The sequence below is a fragment of the Anomalospiza imberbis genome, chromosome 6 (genome assembly GCF_031753505.1).
Source record: "Anomalospiza imberbis isolate Cuckoo-Finch-1a 21T00152 chromosome 6, ASM3175350v1, whole genome shotgun sequence".
NCBI classification, from domain to species: Eukaryota; Metazoa; Chordata; class Aves; order Passeriformes; family Viduidae; genus Anomalospiza; species Anomalospiza imberbis.
The window spans coordinates 33120617-33137944 of record NC_089686.1 but is presented as its reverse complement, the minus strand read 5'-3'; the positions used below and the strand labels follow the sequence as shown (position 1 = coordinate 33137944).

Below are 17328 nucleotides of genomic sequence, written 5' to 3'. Positions count from 1 at the left end.
TCTCCAGCCTTTTAGTCAAAGCGATGTTCCCTTTGCTAAGATTAAGGAGTAGCATGGTTCAGTGATCAGGTTATTCTGTAACTACTTGTACAGTGCTGTTGTAGCTTCACTTGAAGGGTCAAAGAGCTAACAGGCTTGCAGTTGCTAACTCCAAATGTCATGTGGGAAGGGGAGACCCTCAGCAGGAGCCATGGGGCAGCTCCAGCAGGCTCTCCTGCTGCAGGTGGACTCAGACACACAGTGCTTATGCTGAACACTCCTCTTGGGAAGTGTCCTGGGCCTCAGGTTCCGAGCTGGTCTGTAATGACTTGCTCAGAGACCTTCCTTCCCTTCTCCTTGGTCACCACAGGACCCAGCAGGCACAGCAACAGGGGCTCCTGTCTGTGCTGCATCCTTCTCACCCTCAGGTGGATAGTGATGCAGAACTGAAGGAGGTGCTTGGTTTATGTCTAGTGATGGCAGCTTCAGGGATTTTGTCATAGATTTTATAACAACTGTGATTTTTAAGGGTTTTTTTTTCCCTCATTATGAGAATGAAGAGATTCAGATTTACTGGAGAGTCTTGCATTTCATTGAAGGTTTTTTGGGGCATTGAGAGGAGATGATCTTGGAAAAATGTGAAGTGTTTACTGTTTGAAGCTGTGTGCCAACCTGTGGTAAACATTGTCTTGAGATCATTCCAGTATGGTTTGCAGTAACAGGAAAATTATTTTTTTAAAAAATGCTTCTAGACAGTGAAAGTAAAGAACAGTGTTAACAGGGGTGTGATACTTGCTTACCAGCTAGGTTATGGATGTGGAAGTGACTGAAGGGCTTGAAAACCTGATCCCCACATCTTAAATTATTCTTTAAAACTAATTTTATGATTTCAAGACAGGTTTTACTATTTTAACTCACAAAAAACCCAACCACTCATGCCTGGCACTGGTAGTACAATGTGCTCTAACAGTTTAAATACTTGAGATTTTTAAAATCCGCTTAGATTGAATAATCTAGATCACTGTTCAGAACATGGGGAATTTAAAACTCAGTGGTTTAACTGCCAATGCCCTAGTTCACATAATGTGAACTTCCACATTGATAGCCTGGTCTCAGCTATTGAACAGAGCTGCCCGAGCTGCACAGAGCCTGGCTGGGGGTTGGCATGGCAGAAGAGCCTTAGTCCTGGTATCCCAGACAAAGCTCTGCCATCCTGCTGGACCCCATGTGGCATGAGACCCCTGTGTCCTGCCTTGTGGACATTAGCAGGGATTGCTTGTTTTCACCCTGATTTTCTTGTACACATACAAGGAAAAGGGATACTCTTCTGTTGGTGAGTGGCATACCAGGCCGTTGCCTCGGCAGCAAGTTGACCTGGTTAAGAGTGAGCTCTGGGACAGAACAGCAGGAGAAAAATGAAGCTGAGAGGTATAGGAACTTTTTTCACTCCATTTTATGTAGCCTTTTCTGAGCCATCAGGAGAGGGAAAGCCTGTGTGAATGGTTGGTGGGAAGATCTTTTGCAGTTTTTAGAAGAGCAATCTGGGTAACTCTACCTGCTTCTGTCTTATTTCAATAAACAATGAACATTTGGAAAAAGGATCTTTCGTCTCATGCAAGCATGGCTATTCAACTAGTCCTGTTTCTCCCATATAAGCTGTCTGGGCTAGTGTTTGAAAGAAGAGTTCCATGCATTTGGCTTGGTTGTTATTTTTTTTGTGTTACTTGGGTCACATTGCTTAGTAGCATTTTTTAAATTATAAAGCATTTTGAATGAAAGGACCCATGTAAATACCAAGCATTATTATTAATTCATTGAGGGATTTGAAAGAGCCTTACAAGCATGTATGTATTAAATCTGAATGGGCTCCAGTGAGAGTGCTGACACTGGGGATGAGTGAAATAATGACTTCATGTACACGGGGAACACAGCAGTTATTTAACAGTTCATAGTAGGACAACTCAACAATGTAGTACAGGAAATTAAGACAAATACAAGTTCATTTAAGGCTACAGAGGGAATTAGGGTGACAAAAGTAATTGATTTGGCTGGAACTTTGCCAGGTCACCCTGCTTGTACAAGTTTCATAACTTTTTAGTGATCAGGAATGGTCCCAACATAGATTCTCTGTCCTGATCAAGATCCAAAACTGCTAGCAATGCAAAACAACTGTTTTGGGATGACAAGGAGTTCTTCAGTCAGAACTGTGCTGTCTTTTTAAAATAACCTGAGTCTTTCATGGAGATTGCTCACCTTGTGGAGGACTGAATTGTTAGTTTAAGAGGACAGCTTGGTAAAAAGGCCCAAAATTTCATCTGTGCTGTGAAGGTAGACCCTGTCAATTAATCAGAAAACTAGGAGAGACCATTGATTCTGAAACTACTGTCTTAAACACTCTTTGTTTCACAAAGCATATTATGTCTCCCCAGTAGTTATGTTTAGCATCTTTCTTTTGCCAATATGTTTGCTGCTACCTGTCTGTGGTGATGACTGTCCAGAGACCAATAGAAAAATGCATGGGTACATCACTGTTCTGAAGAGGACTCATACTCCTGTAGCACAGACCACTGCTATTCCTGTTAGATTGCCTTGAGCTCAGTCTTCAAGAAAGCTCTTCGGTCAGAGCAGCTTTGTATGGCTGCAGTCCTCTGTGGCATCTCTGTTCCTCTTCCAAAGAAACATCCTTGATTTGGATATTAAGTTACTGAGACTGTAGTATTTGATTATTCCACTGAAAAAGCAAATGTGAGAGGTATCATGCTAAATGTAGCAGGTTTTGATCTTCATGGTTTTAGTTTATGTCATTGCTTTTATAGTTACATGATTACTGAGGTGTCTACATGTATGTGCCTTTTGATACGTTTGCTGGTAGGGGTCAGTCTGTTCTTGTATCAGTGAGCATGTATGGAAAGAGTTGTCTTGCTGCCATATGAAGGAAGGCAAATGGAAATGGGAATGCTGCCACGACCATTCTGGGTAATCAACCCAAGAGGAATAAGTCCATTTTCAGATATATTGTTTTGGTCCTGTTAGTGACCAACCTGAATACTTGGCTCCAGTGCTATATCAAAAATGCATTGGAGAGAAAAGGAGCTTAGTTATAGTTTTTCTTCTTTAAGCGTGATTCTTTTAATCTTCTGAAGATTCTTCTATGTCATTCTTTGAATTGTAAAACATAAGTAAGTGCTGCAAACTCCATTAAGCATTCCTCAAATTTTGCAACTTGGTGGATAAAACTTAGTGTCACTGACTTTGTATTGCTGGGCTTAAATCTGAAACCCATTGAAGCAGGCCACGTGAAGATGACCTTGGCAAACATCAAATGAGATAGTACGTTTAAAGAAAAATTTAAAACAAAACCAACAACCAAAAAAAAAAACCCACAAAAAAAATCCCCCAAACCAATGACCACCCACCAAAAAAAGGGCTGTACTGGTAAATTATTAGAAGAACCCCAGGTACATCTGAATTTTATGAGAATGAAGTGACTTATAAACATTTAGGATAAAATTCAATTTAATGTCCTTTGACTTCGATAGCAGCAATGTTGAATCACATAATTGGTCAGTTTGCAAAGCTCTTTAAAAAGAAAAGAAGCACAGGAAAATTAAGATCATTGTTAATCTTGTCAGTTATGAGTCTATGATTCTTTTAAAGCCAAAGCAAAGTATTCCATGGTTATCATGTGGCATCATAGAGAACCTGCTGTGAGCTTTCCAAGATATATTCATTTTTATTTAGGATTGTGAGTGAATCCTAGCTGAAATAAGATCAGGGAAGAATGGTGCACTGTAGATAGGCTCCTTGCAGGGAGAGAGCCCATGGTGTGTGAATTGTAGAGATGAGGTCAAGACTTCAGCAGTGTTCCTTTGACCCATGTAATGAATGATGAAGCTCACTAATGAGAAAATGGTTCCGGTGTATTCAAAGTAGGGCAGAAGACTGGAAAAGGTCAAAGGCTTTTTTTTTTCCTGGTCATAGCTGTCCAGTTAACTCAAACTATGCCAAAGATCTGTAAGCTTGCACAAGTGCTGAGTAAAACATGAATTTCCAGGTGTAGTTAATTTATTTTCTTTTTTTTCCCCTCTTCTTTCTTTTCTCTCTCTGAAGATGCAGGAATTGGAACAGAGAGTGATAGAAGCAGAGCAAAGAGCTGAGGATGCAGAGAAACAGGTAAGAGATTCTTTAATGGTGACTCTGGTACAAGTCCAACAGTTGACTCACTCTAAATTCCTTCCAGTCTAGCATACAGACAGCAATCTGCAGTACTATGCCCTGCTAGGGAAACCCTGGTTTACAGTGGTGAATGGATTTTCTGGTCTACTTCCCAGTCTGTGAGCCTTAGCTGTGAGTAGGTGCCTGAATATGTTGAACCCTAAGTGAAAACAAGCACCTTACACCTTCTTTTCAGCTTCATAGCCTTTATTCCCTCATCCATGATAGGCATGTTTGGTTGTGGAAAAGGAAGGGGATGTTGTACCTTAGGATGAAATTGCAAAGATAAGGCTGCTTGGCAGGTCCTCAGGAAACAAATACTTAAGAGTACTGGTGAGGACTTGTCTACAAGTAGAGAAGGTTCTGTGAAAGAAGTAAGTTTTGCAGACACACCCTTATCTACAAGTAGAGAAGGTTCTATGAAAGAATTAAGTTTTGCAGACACACCCTTATCACTTGTTTTGGACTTTTTAGTAATAACTGCTCTGGCTCAGGAGCCCATGGAGAAAAACAGTAAGAGCTGTATTAATTGTCTATTACTGTAATCATCTAAAAATTAGGCATATTGTCTAAACTAGTTCTTCTATGCTTCTTGAATAATGGAGAAGGGGAGAGAGGCTTACTTTAGCTTGTGAACAGGCTATAGAGAATAATAGACCTTTGAGAAGCAGACATTCTGCACTCTAAGGAGTATTACAGAAACAAAAGAGCCAAAATGGGCCAGGTGGTTTGAGCTCTTGGATCACTGCAGATCACTGCTGAAGGGAACGCTTGAAGTGAATGAGCTCCCTCCAGCTGGACAAGAGCTGCAGGACTGAGCACTAAGTCATGCGTTGAAGGGCAGAAATAAAAGCTACACAACCAAGAATGACTGTCAAAGATTATTTCAGAAGTGAAGAACTGAATAGGCAGTGTTATAAGCACTGGGAGACATCACCTGGGAATCAAGAACTTGGAGTACCTGAAACGTTTTCTGTCTGCAGAACATAATTTTCCCCACCAGTTTGATATTGACATCAAATTGATTTTTTACTGACCAGCTTAATTATAGGAAAGATGCTATGTCTTGACACCATGCTGTTGGCTTCTATGCTAGACCAGCAACTACCAGTGAAGAACAAGAGTTTTCTCAAGAGTGGTATCAGTAAGTTCACACAACAGGCAAAGGTAACACAATACAGGCAAAAGTGACAGCTGTGACAGCACCATCAGGAAATACAGTGATTGCCACTGGCCAGTGAAGGTTTCATACTACATCTCAATGACAGGAGCAGAGTGCCCAGGATATGATCAGATGCAATGACAGCAAGGGACAGGATGGAGAACAAGTCAATTCTAGGTCCAAGAATGGGCAAGAAAGGGAGAACTTGGCTGGGAAGGTGTAGCAGAAATGAGGGTTGCCTTCACTCACCTGCCACCAGCAGACATGAGGCTTGCCTTCACTCACCTGCCACCAGCAGTTCTGTAGCCATATGTTGGCAGGTCCTAAAGACTAGCAACCCTCAATGTTTGCCTTTCCAGCAGCCTTATTCACATCCAGAGATAAGTGTTCCTAGAGAAATGCTACATTGCTGCCTGACAGCCTGAAGAAGTGACAGCGTAAGAGTAGGACCATTCCCTTCTACTAATGAGTACATTCACCGTGAATGAGAGGCAGCCAACAAATGAGAGGGCTCCAGATCAAGTGCAAAATCCCTTGTTATCTTTCTCTCCAGGAGTCTAGGGGTTTGGATTTGTTAATTCAATGGACTCCCTGTAGCTGCCAACCTCAATTAAGGAAATCACATGTTTGCAGTCCCCTTGCTGAGCCTCTAGTACAGAGTCAGCATTTGGGCATCAGACAGGAAGGAGGGGCCATTGCTTTTAACTATAATCACCCTAAACTCTAATGAAAGCACATCCGACTCAGCAGGCTTAGTTTTCTGGCTTGAATGTTGGGCAGTTACCTTTCTGATTCAGTATGAGGAAGAGGCAGTTTGCTTCTCTGCCTAATACAGGCAGACAGGAGGACAAAACACAGCTGCTGCAAGTATGAAGTGTAGGCTGCTCAACAGAGTGTGACTAATCCTCTTGCACAGACTCTGTGAAGTGCTCACATTGCTCCCTGCGTTCTGTCTTTCCGGTTCTAAGTTCATGCTAAATTTGTGGTATTTGGAGTTGTTTCTTTGCAGATTTAGCTTATTTGAGGTGTGTTGGAACCAGAGATTTTCCCATCATCAAATGCTGCAATTAGTACATTTGAGTTACATTGATGGGATTCCATTCATCTTATAATTCATTGTAATAGAATGAGGTAATAATAAAATGGAGTGGCATTATTGAGAGACAAAGGTTTTGAAGAAAGCAAAGAGATTTTAAAAATTTGCTAAGAGCCTGAAATGCTTCAGTAGCCACTGTATTTTAGTGGATTGAAACTTTTTCTGTAGTGAAGGAGCACTACAGTGATCTTTCTCTTGCTGAGACAAAGAAGCCTTGGCACTGGCAGGAGCTCAAAAACAGGCAAATCTTTTGAAATATCAAACACTGTAATTCCTTAGCAGGTCTGGAGAAGAGACTTGGCAGAAAGACAGGAGTTGCCAAAACAATGTCTTAAGCTGGGGATAGGAGGATGAAGGATCTCCATAGTACATTTTCCTATAGAAATTTCAATCTGAAGCAAATGGCCAGGGGTTTGTGGTGTATACCTTGGTAGTGAATGAGGTGAAAAACTGACCATGATAATGCAAAGGAGAAAGGTGGGATGTACCACGTCCATATGTGTATGGAGACTATGGTGCCTGTATGGTGTCTGATTAATAATTTGATTGTAATATCTCACAATCCATTATGCATTTATCTGTTACCGCTTCAGCATTATAAATGAATGGACAATGTTCCTTCCACAAATGTGGATATAAACAAAGTATGACCTGAAGGATGTTGTGGTTTTTGATGTTTTATTTTTCCTTTCCTGACTTGAAAAATAAGAAACCCACCAATATTCTCATTTATTTTCATTCTCTTACCAATACACAAGCAGTTCCTTGATTTACATTGGTTTGTTTTGGTGGTTTTTAGGTTTATTCAATTTCCTTCTGATTACCATTACAGGTCAGAGTTATGGAAGAGAAGATAAAACTTGCCAACATGAAGACTGCTGAATCTGACAGCACCCTGCACAAGAAATACCAGGAGCTGATGTGCACAATGCAAGGAAAGGAGGCTCTGATCAACAAATTGGAGACTCAGCTAGCAAAACAGGTAGGGATATTTTCTACAGGTAGGCCTGTGGGTTTCATTAGTTAGAGGGATTTTGTAATGTATATTTCAAAGATAGGGACTATGTCTCATTACAGTTTAGTCTCTCAGTTGCCTCCAGATCAGCTATAAGATGATGCCCAGCCCAGTGTAAGATCCTCTCTTTCCTTTTCAGACAAAACATCCACTCAGCTTCAGCAGCCCATGTCTCTTCATTATTGGAGATCAGTCAATGTGCCTAAAGGGCTTCCTTATGTTAGGGCTGAGACCCTACAATATAATGCTACAGTCTGGTCACAGGGTTTCTCTGGCTTTTTGGCATAGTGATTGCTTGCAAAACCATTTTGTAGCCCATCTCTGACTCTGTTCATGCTGCTTCTTGGGAAGGGTCTTTTCCCAATCTTCAGCAGTCCTCTAGCATAGTTCATCTCTTGTCAGATGTCATTATAAAAGAGCAACTGTTTCTCAGTATGGATAGTTCTTAGTCTCTTCCTTTTTCAGTTGGTGGAAGGAAGGGACTACATTTACAGCAGGGCTTGTATTTCAGTTCTAGTAAAGGCCTTGCCCTGTGGTTTTTATAACATGAGGAATGAGGTATTCTTATGTGTTTCTAAGTAAATAACTTAAAAGAAGTAAAATTTTACCAAAAAAAATTACTTGCCCATTTGAGTTACATTGAACTAATTGCCCCCTATTTCAAGGGCTGTTAGCAGAAATCTTGTTCCAGCAACAAGAGTTAAAATGAGTTTCTAGAAATGAAAGCCAAAGCTTGGCAATTCCAGACAAGAAATACTCGTTATCAGAGTCACTGGTTTAATTTCAGAATGGGATGAGATGGTGGCAGGGCTAGAAGGTTACTATGGGTCCCTGTAAGGCATCCTGTTTGTTTTCGCTGGGATGGGAAGAGCCATGGAGTTCAGAGCATCATTAAGAGAACACTGAGATCATGTCTGGGCCTCTGGGCCACACAATAGTGTGGGACACAAAGAGTCTCGAATTGCATTTGGAACTTAAAGCACAATAACTGCATCTATGGCTGCTGTCCCTGAGTGAATTGGTTCTGCTTAGAGCCAGGGCTTACTGCAGGGGTGACAATGCTGCCATCGTGTCACTGTTCTGCTTTAGAACCCTAAATAAATAAAGTCTTGACATTGCACTTCACCATATAGTGTACTAATCTGAATCTTTTACCTCTTGGACCGTGTTCTAGGACAAGTCCAGGTCATTAGGGATTCAAAGCCAGCTCCCATGTGATGGACATTCAGAGATGGTAGACCTACTATATGTGCCAGATCATTTCAGACCTGTAGGCACATCTTTTATTCTAACTCCTGCAGAAGTTGAGACTTGATGATTAGGAGCACACACAGTCATATAAAATAAATAAATCTTCTTCTTGAAGCATCTGATTTGATTACTTTTATTTCATTATGCTCAACTAAAAATGTTACAACTGCCTATAATGTTGCTAGGACCTATTTTAAAGTCAGCAAACATACTTGAATAAGAGCCCTTAAATGTGCAGTTGTAGTGATAAATAGCATATGGTGATTAAAAGTGATGTGAAAATGTGGGGAATTTTGTGGAGTCTGTTTATCAGTGTGAAAAATTTAAAGTGGGGGGAAGGACTGATGTTGTTTATAATTATAATTACTGGTATTTTTTTAACGTCAGAAAAAACAATAGAACAGAGAAACCACCAACTGCTACCAGAAGGCATTATCTTTGCCCCTAATTGGAGAAACCAGGGCTGATGTACCATGCATCATATTGTCCTCCTCTCTTCCTTCCTCTGTTGCTCCTGGAACTGATTTCTTCTTGCAGTCATTTAAATCATTATGTAAATAGGAGAGTTTTCAGTGATGTTGCTTCTGATGAAGCCACACAGAAGATAAATCAGAAAGCTTCAGTTGATTATAGTGTTAATTCAGCATCTTTCAAAGGAAATTTCCAGAATAGTTAAAAACACAGCTGAGAAAACACAGCTGCAAAAATGATGTAGCAATATTACCCAAGCAGATACTTGGGGGAACAATGGTCATTGTGCAAATTGACAGTATTGCCATAACACCTTTGTGCGGACTAGAACCTGTTCTAATGGATATGTAAATATACAACCACTTATAGCATCTGAAATCCTCAAATCCTCCTAGCAGATCTTGGTGTTTTTCAAGGTCAGGTTGTGGAGCTCTTTTTTTTTTAATTTACTTTCTCAATGAGAATATTGTGTGTGTGTGTTAAATATGTTGTTGGTATTTGCATCTTGTGCACCATGAAAAATTCTGCTCTACACTCGTGCTTACTGCAACTGAATCCCTTTTGCTTGGAATGGTTGATATGTTATGAATCAGTTATAGGCACTGCTTAATTCTTATTAGCTTTGGCAAAAATGTGTATGTAGGATGGGGGAACACTACAGGTGCTCAACAGCAAACAGCAACATTGCAAAACCATCTGAAACAGAAAAAGTTGCAGACTCCACTCAAACTGTGGTAGGGTTGTTACCTGATCTGGATTTTGCTATTCCACAACAAAATTTGAAACAAGCCTCTGAATTTAATTCTAGGAACCATGTAAGACAAATCAGAGCTTGATTTTTTTCAGAGGCCAGCTGAAAATTGTATCCAAGTAGCAATTTTAAATCTTAAGTCTGGAATGGGAGCTTTTGTGTTTCAGTCACTCCTGATGCAGTAACTCACTGAGAACAGTTAGTTGTACTCTACTAATGCATTGAATGCTGGTTTTGGTTGTTTTTGGCACAGAAACAGCTGAGGACTGAGGAAGCCAAAATTGTTCAAGAGAAAGCTGCCAAGATCAAAGAGTGGGTAACATTTAAGCTCAGGGAGGTAAGTCTCTGGCTTTCTGACAGGTTTTCAAGGCATATAAGTTCAGTGGCTGCACTGCCAGGGAGATCCTATGTAGGACAACATTCTGGGAACAGTCAGTCTGCCACAGGGGCACTCTGCTTGTTTGGCCCTGCACATACTCAGTTGTAGGGCTGGGGTCATCACTCTTACCAAGGGCTATTTACTTTATTGAGCAAACTAGAAATGACTGTAAAGTCACCAGTGCCCAAAAGCAGTTTCTGAAGATTGACTAGTCACAAGTGGCTTTCACCTAGCTTTCTTTTACTTCTCCTTCTTTCCTCTGGATGCAGTTCCTGTTCCTTTCCGACAGAACACCTGTTACACAAAAATGTGCTTTGGTCTTCTATAATTTACCATCTCTGACTAATGCTGTTTTCCTATTGCCCTGTATTTTTTATCTCTAACCTCTCTGTTCTATCCATCCTGTGGATTTATGCCTCTATCTGGTCCTATCCTCTAGAAAAACAAAGACAGCAGTGGGTCAGCATGCAGTTTTAAATATGGAGTAGTAGTTTTCATCTGGGGGTGGGCAGCCTGGTCTTTTCTTCCAAGTTAAAAACATGTATTTCCAAGTTTATGACAGAAAGGGAATTTATTGGAGATGGGAGAAGCAGTCTTTGTGGGCACTGCTTATGTTATGATATGACTTTGTAATGTCATTAGATTGCCTAGATAATCCACTGAACTGCTGTGCTGCTTCTCTTCCCTGTGTGAGATAACTTAAGGTGCATTTAGGTTACTGAATGGTGCAGCACAAAGGAGGAAGCAGAGGGTTTGGTTTGGTGTGACCTGCTGTGAATCCAGGACCATACACTCACACTGTGTCTTTACTGGCAATGAGGTTTGTGCCAGATGCTGATTCCAGGTGCATAGCATGCACAAGTGGATCACTGCCAATTGGAGAGCTTGGCATCTGTGTTGCCAATGGGTTTCTCGAGACAGCACCACAGGTGGTTCCTTCAAGAGGAAAGTCTGTCTGGGTGTACCATTGCTGTGTTTAAAAATGGATGCTGAGACTCTACAAGTAAAGGCATAAGGCAAATTTGCAAAGAATCTCTCGTGCCCTAATTGGAAATGTAAATGCACCCTTAATGTTGGTTTGGTTTTTGCTTTTTTCTTCGGTCCTCTGGATCCATGGGATCTTCTGTTACTACATTCAGGGTGAGATAGAACAAACGCTCCTTCTGGGTAATGTTCTTTCGATTCTCTCTTTCATGGGCGTTATTTCTGCAACAGGAGTAAATGATAAGCCATAGGAGGGAAGTAAATTTAAAGATGTATTTGAGACGTTCACCAATAGTTCATATAGAGAATATTTTGCTGTTTGAGAAAGCACAGCAAAATATTTTGAGTGGATTGTCTAGTGATGTTGCTGATTAAAAGGATTCAAGGTGACTGGTAGACTCACCCTTTTTTTTCCCTTGTTAAGAAACTTGAAAGTAATAAAGATGAAGGCATGTTCTGTGTAGTGGATCACATGTGCTCACAATTTTGCATTATGTTTCTTTTTTTATTATTCTTCTCTCATAGCTTGAGCTAGAAAATTACCACCTGAAAAACTGTAATCAGAGACTGATGGACCAAATTGAAGCTCTTCAGGATACATCACAAGGTAAATGTGTTCAGCTGGCACTGTAGCCTAGTAACCACCACAAGAGTGGAAGTCAGCATTCCTGGGTTGTATTCTAAAGTTTGTCAGAAATTAAAACTTGTGACAGCAGGCAGTAGAATTGCTCTGTTCCATAGTTGGGTCCATTTTTAAGATGGGAATAACATGCTTACCTGCCTTAACTCTTAATTTTTTTTCCCACCAACAATTCAGTGTAGACTTCTTTTTTTTTTTTTTAGAATCTGCATTTGCCATTAAAATAAGCCACTAAGCTCCTGAGTTGGAAGCATTCATTGAAATACTAGTAGAACTCTCCATTCACTGATGTATTTCAGTGTATCTCCATGTGTGAATTCTCATCCCCACAGAACCTCTGCTGGCATGTGAGCTGAGTAACTGAATGAGCCAAGGCAGCAGCTCTTTGGTCTGCCTTTAGGAGCTGTGACATCAGGTTGGGTTGGAGAAAGCTCCTTATGGTGTTTTGGATTTTTGCATTTCTTTGGTCACTGGATGGAAAACTTTGGTCTCCAGGCTTGGATTCAGCAACTTTTGTTGTAACATACTTCGAAAAAGAAACTATCTCTTATTTTTTTTTAATTTTTATTTTTTAATGAGCTTGGTTTGGTCACAGTAAGATGAGCTAGTTTCCAGAACTTCACTGGGCATGCGGGGAGGGGACATTTCTTTCCTGCAGAAGTCTTTCTGGCATTCCTATTACTTCACAGCAAGGGAATAGGGCAAAATTCCTTCTAAATCCCACCACATTTCTAGTGAAATGCTTTATGACTGGGTTTCTCTCATCCCCTCTGGCTCTGACTGTTCACAAAAAGCAAATGCCTGGTATGCTGCGTGAATAGTCTGGTATTAAGTGTGCCCTGGATCCCAGCTCTCTGGGCAGTAAACAGCACTGCCCTCTCCTCTTATCCCTCACTAGTCTCAGTTTGCCAGGCTGAAGTCAGAGGCCGCTGCAGAGAGACAAATCTCTTCTTTCTTGCTGTGCTAATAGTAACAGCTTCTTCTTCTTAATCTCATGGCACATCTAGGAAGCTGCAGAAATACCAGTAATATTTTAATTAATGGTCTTTTCAGCAATAGCTGTGCAGAGTCATGCTCGCCCATATTTTGCAATTTCCAAAGCATCTAATGATTTGGTTCTTTTTCAGTCAGGCTGAAATAAAAATAACTGCCAAGGTCAATCAAACATCCTCTGCCATTCCAAGTTTTACCCCCACTTTCTTATATTCTAAAGCTGCTATTTGGTGGAAATTGTAGAACTGAGATAATCTTTAATAATTATGGAAAGGAAGAAAGTATAATAAGTGTAAAGTGTAAGTACTAAGTAGAAAGGACAATGGGGTAATCTAGTATCTATCTTTTATGTCATCCACTAACATAGCAACTGAAAGGGCAGGGAAAGAACTAAAAAGGGAAGATTTTACAGCAAAACCATATAAGTAACTGTTATAAAACTTCATGACTTAAAGCACTATGTGGGTCATATATCACAAAAGGATAACAAAAAGCTCTAGGGAAATTCTTGAAAAGTGAGTAAACTCCCCAGTTGCTGTGATGTTTAAGAAGGTCTCCATATCTTTACTGGAAGCCCCATCTAGACCCTGGGAATGCATGAAATCATATCAGATTATTTGATGAGTTAAATCACTGTAGATCCACTAAAGGCAAAACCTGTGCTAAGCAGTGTTCTGGCCACTTTGATGTATTTGACAAAGTGTTGTGTGGATAGGTGCACTTCTTTCCCATGTTTAAAGAGAGGAGGCGTAATTATATAGATAAGAATAAAAGCTCCTATATTGCATTAGACTGAAAGCTTGCCTAGGCCAGTATCCCATATCCTGGTTGGCTGTTCACATTTCAGGAAGGACCATACAAAATAATGCAAGTAAAGCTGTCCTTTCCATATACACTTCCAGCTTCTGCTGTCAGTAGTTTAGGAAGTTCCTTGGCCAGAACTCCTGTACTACTGATACATTAGTTTTTTCTGGCCTGTCTGCAGCGTTGTGTTTGCTTTTTTGTCTGGGAAAAAGACCTTCCTTCTGTACATTTCAAATGTGCTGCCTAATTTCATTAGGAACCCCTTAATTTCACTTTTCAGAAACAGTGATTAATCATTTCCTATTCATATCTTCTGAGCTATTCCCAATTATAAATGTATAGTACTATAGTTACAATTGTGCCCAGCCATCTGTTCTGTATAGTCCTAAACTATAAACTTCTGTTCTGTATAGTCCTGAACAGGCCAGGATGCTATTGAGATACAACTGAATGTACACTAGGAAGCAACACTGAAGACATCGAAGTGTTTGAATGCCTTAACCATATGTTCTCCTTCCTTGTAGATATGACCAGCATTCCTCCCTTTGAGTCTCTTTGGAGCTGTGATTCCCTGAAGCCCCGAGCATCACAGGCCTCTTTTGCTGAGAAGACAGAGAAGAAATCTGTGCTCCTTGCACCTGGTTTCAGAGAGGTGTGTCAGACAGGACCTTCCAAACATGTCCTCTCTTCAGCAAACATAGTCCTTGCCAATGACACTTTTACTGAGAATGGAGAGGATAAATCTCTGCTTTCTCAGAGCATGCTGAAGCTCATATCTGACCAATCAAGCTGGAATCTCTCCACAGAGAAAAATGTATTTCCAACTGTAAGTTCTGAACACGGTTTAGGGTGCTCTGGTCCCATATCTCTGGACCCTCCAGCTGAGACCACAAGAATTCTTGAGGCTTTGACTTTCCAGTCATCTTTGGAAGGAAACTGTAGCGCTGTGAGCACGTTGCAACAAGTGGGTTTGGATAGCACCCGCTTCTCTGATGATCTGAGTGCTAGATTCCATTCCCACCAGCTGGACTCCTCTTCCTCAGCAGAAATAATGAGCATGCTTGAGGGCCATCTCCAAACTGCTGAGCCTCCTCTGGTTGTGTCGACATCAGCTGTTACAGCACATTCCTTCTTTCCAGGGAGGGAGCGCAGCCTTGGGAGTAGTATGACATTTCCAAAAATACGAACACCCAATACACCAAGAGACAGTATCCAGCTAGCCAAGAGACATCACAGCCAACCACAGTCAGGGGCTAATTCTTTCCATCGTGTAATGCACTTAGAGACTAGCACTTTCCAGCCCATAACAGACCCTCCAGTTGGCTGTGGGCATGTGGAGGAGACAGACATTGATGATGATGGAGTAATGGAGAAGATGGAGACAGAATGTGGCCTGCTGAGGGGAGAAGCTGGAACGTGTGAGGGAATGTACCACTTACCTGCAGAGCAAAGAGAAGCTGTGAGATCTGAGTCTGGCACACTTGACCCGGGATGTAAACCTCCCACACCACCGCTGCACCGATTCCCATCATGGGTAAGAAATGCATGGACAACAGTATGAGAAGTGCTGCTTATCTTTGTGCCCAGTAGTTAGGCTACAACACTTCTTGGTCTCAAGGAATTGTTACCTGTGGGTATCACAGGTTACATTCCTGAGCCACCAAGTTAGACAGTTCCACATCATGGGACATGCTGGTTCCATTGACAATTTTTTTCTTTTATTTATCTTTATAAGGGGAAAAGGTCCATTGAAAAAAAGAGTACATAAGAAACATAGGAATAAAAATGAAAGTCAAAATATACTGCATTGTGGTTTATCATTATATGGGTCATCAAAAGTTAATCCTTAGTTCTGTTGTCATGTGTTTAAGATAGAAAAATGAATCATAAATGCAGTGGACCAGACCAGATAGCTCCAAATGGAGAAAAGGCTACGGATACTAGAATAGATACATGGATTAGATCTCAGCATTCCTATCTCGTGGTATTATCCTGCTGTTAGGAAAATTTTGTGAAAACCTTTGGTAAAGTGAATATACATGTCCTGTTGTTTTTTCTTACAGTTACTTGTGAGTCAGATAGATGAATTGTTTTTCAGTCCTAGAATTGTTTGGGATGGAAAAAGCAGCCTTCTACTCATCCACCGAGCGGGTCAGTTCGTCGTAGAAGGAGATGAGGATGGTTAAGCAGGACTTGCCTTTCACAAACCCATGCTGTGTGGGCCTGGTCCCCTGGCTGTCCTGCATGTGTTGTGTGATGGTGCTCAGGATAGTCTGCTCCATGAGCTTCCCCAGCACCAAGGTCAGGGTGACAGGCCTGTAGTTCCCAGGTCCTCCTCTGGCCCTTGTAGATGGTGCCACGTTTGCCAGGTTCCCGTCACCTGGGACCTCCCCAGGTGACCAGGGCTGCAGGTAACTGATGGGCAGTGGCTCAGTGAGCTCTTCTGACAGCTCCCTCAGGACCCTTGGGTGGATCCCACCTGGCCCTGCAGACCTGTGTGTGTCTAGGTGGCAAAGCAGGTCACTGGGCATTTTCCCTTGGCTTATGGGGGCTTCATTCTGCTCCCCATCCATGTCTTCCAGATCAGAGGGCTGGCTGCTTGGAGAACGGCTGGTTTTACCATCTGACTGAACAAAGAAAGCATTGAGTACCTCTGCCTTTTCCTCATCCTTTGTCACTGTTTCCCACACATATCCAATAAAGGATGGAGGATTCTCTTTTTGTTTCTCATGTATTTATAGAAGTCTTTTCTTGTCTTTTACTGCAGTAGCCAGGTGGAGGTCCAGTTGGGCTTTGGTCCTCCTAATTTTTTGCCTGCATAACTTCATGGTGTGTTTGTAGCCCTCCTGAGTCACCTATCCCTTCATCCAAAGATTACAAACTTTGAGATCAGCCAAAGCTCTCTAATCAGACAGGCTGATCTTCCTCATTGTCTCATCTTTCAACACATGGGGATGACCTGTTCCTGCACCTTAAAGATTTCCTTCTTGAAGAATGTTCAGTCTTGCTGGATTCTTTGTCCATCAGGACTGATTCCCGAGGGACTCCATAAACCAGGTTCCTAAACAGGCCACATAGACAAACCTGGTAGAAATTAATGTAGTATCAAAAGAGACAATTCTGTTTTAATTTGCTTTTTTAAAGGCATGGGCAAACAAATGATTTATTGATACTGCAAAGCCAAGCACTCATTGTTAATTATTATGTCTTATAAATTTTTTGGTATACTTGACTTTGCAATCTTAGGTGCTTTCATGTATATGTATTATGTGTGTTATTTCATAGTGAACTTGTATGCTTTAAGGATCACCAAGAGGTTTCCTAGCTTTGGGGTTTATCCATTTGACACTAGTTGATGTCTTGTCAATTCTGCATCTAGATACAGACTTGGGTTCCCCCTCTGGAATTTTTATCAATTCATGAAGCACTTTGAGATCCTTTGAACTGAAAGCTCTGTATGTTGTTGTAACTGAGACAAAAGTTTATTGAGATCATTCCAGGCATTTCTTTCATTCCCTTACTATGGAATGGGCATCCTTTGCAGCTGATGACTTAATTAATTGTTCTGGTATAGGGCTGTTCTTAATT

At 41.2% G+C, this 17328-nt stretch overlaps 1 protein-coding gene across 5 annotated transcripts in view; it reads left to right on the top strand.

Annotated features, from left to right (window-relative positions):
- Positions 1-17328, top strand: part of PLEKHH1 (pleckstrin homology, MyTH4 and FERM domain containing H1) — a 60964-nt gene that overhangs the window by 17850 nt on the left and 25786 nt on the right. For all 5 annotated transcript variants that reach the window (XM_068193160.1, XM_068193158.1, XM_068193159.1 and 2 more), the window contains 5 exons: positions 4090-4152; positions 7285-7434; positions 10194-10277; positions 11829-11910; positions 14265-15274. In XM_068193160.1, coding sequence (XP_068049261.1) covers positions 4090-4152; positions 7285-7434; positions 10194-10277; positions 11829-11910; positions 14265-15274 — 1389 coding nt within the window. The remainder of the gene's footprint in view (positions 1-4089; positions 4153-7284; positions 7435-10193; positions 10278-11828; positions 11911-14264; positions 15275-17328) is intronic.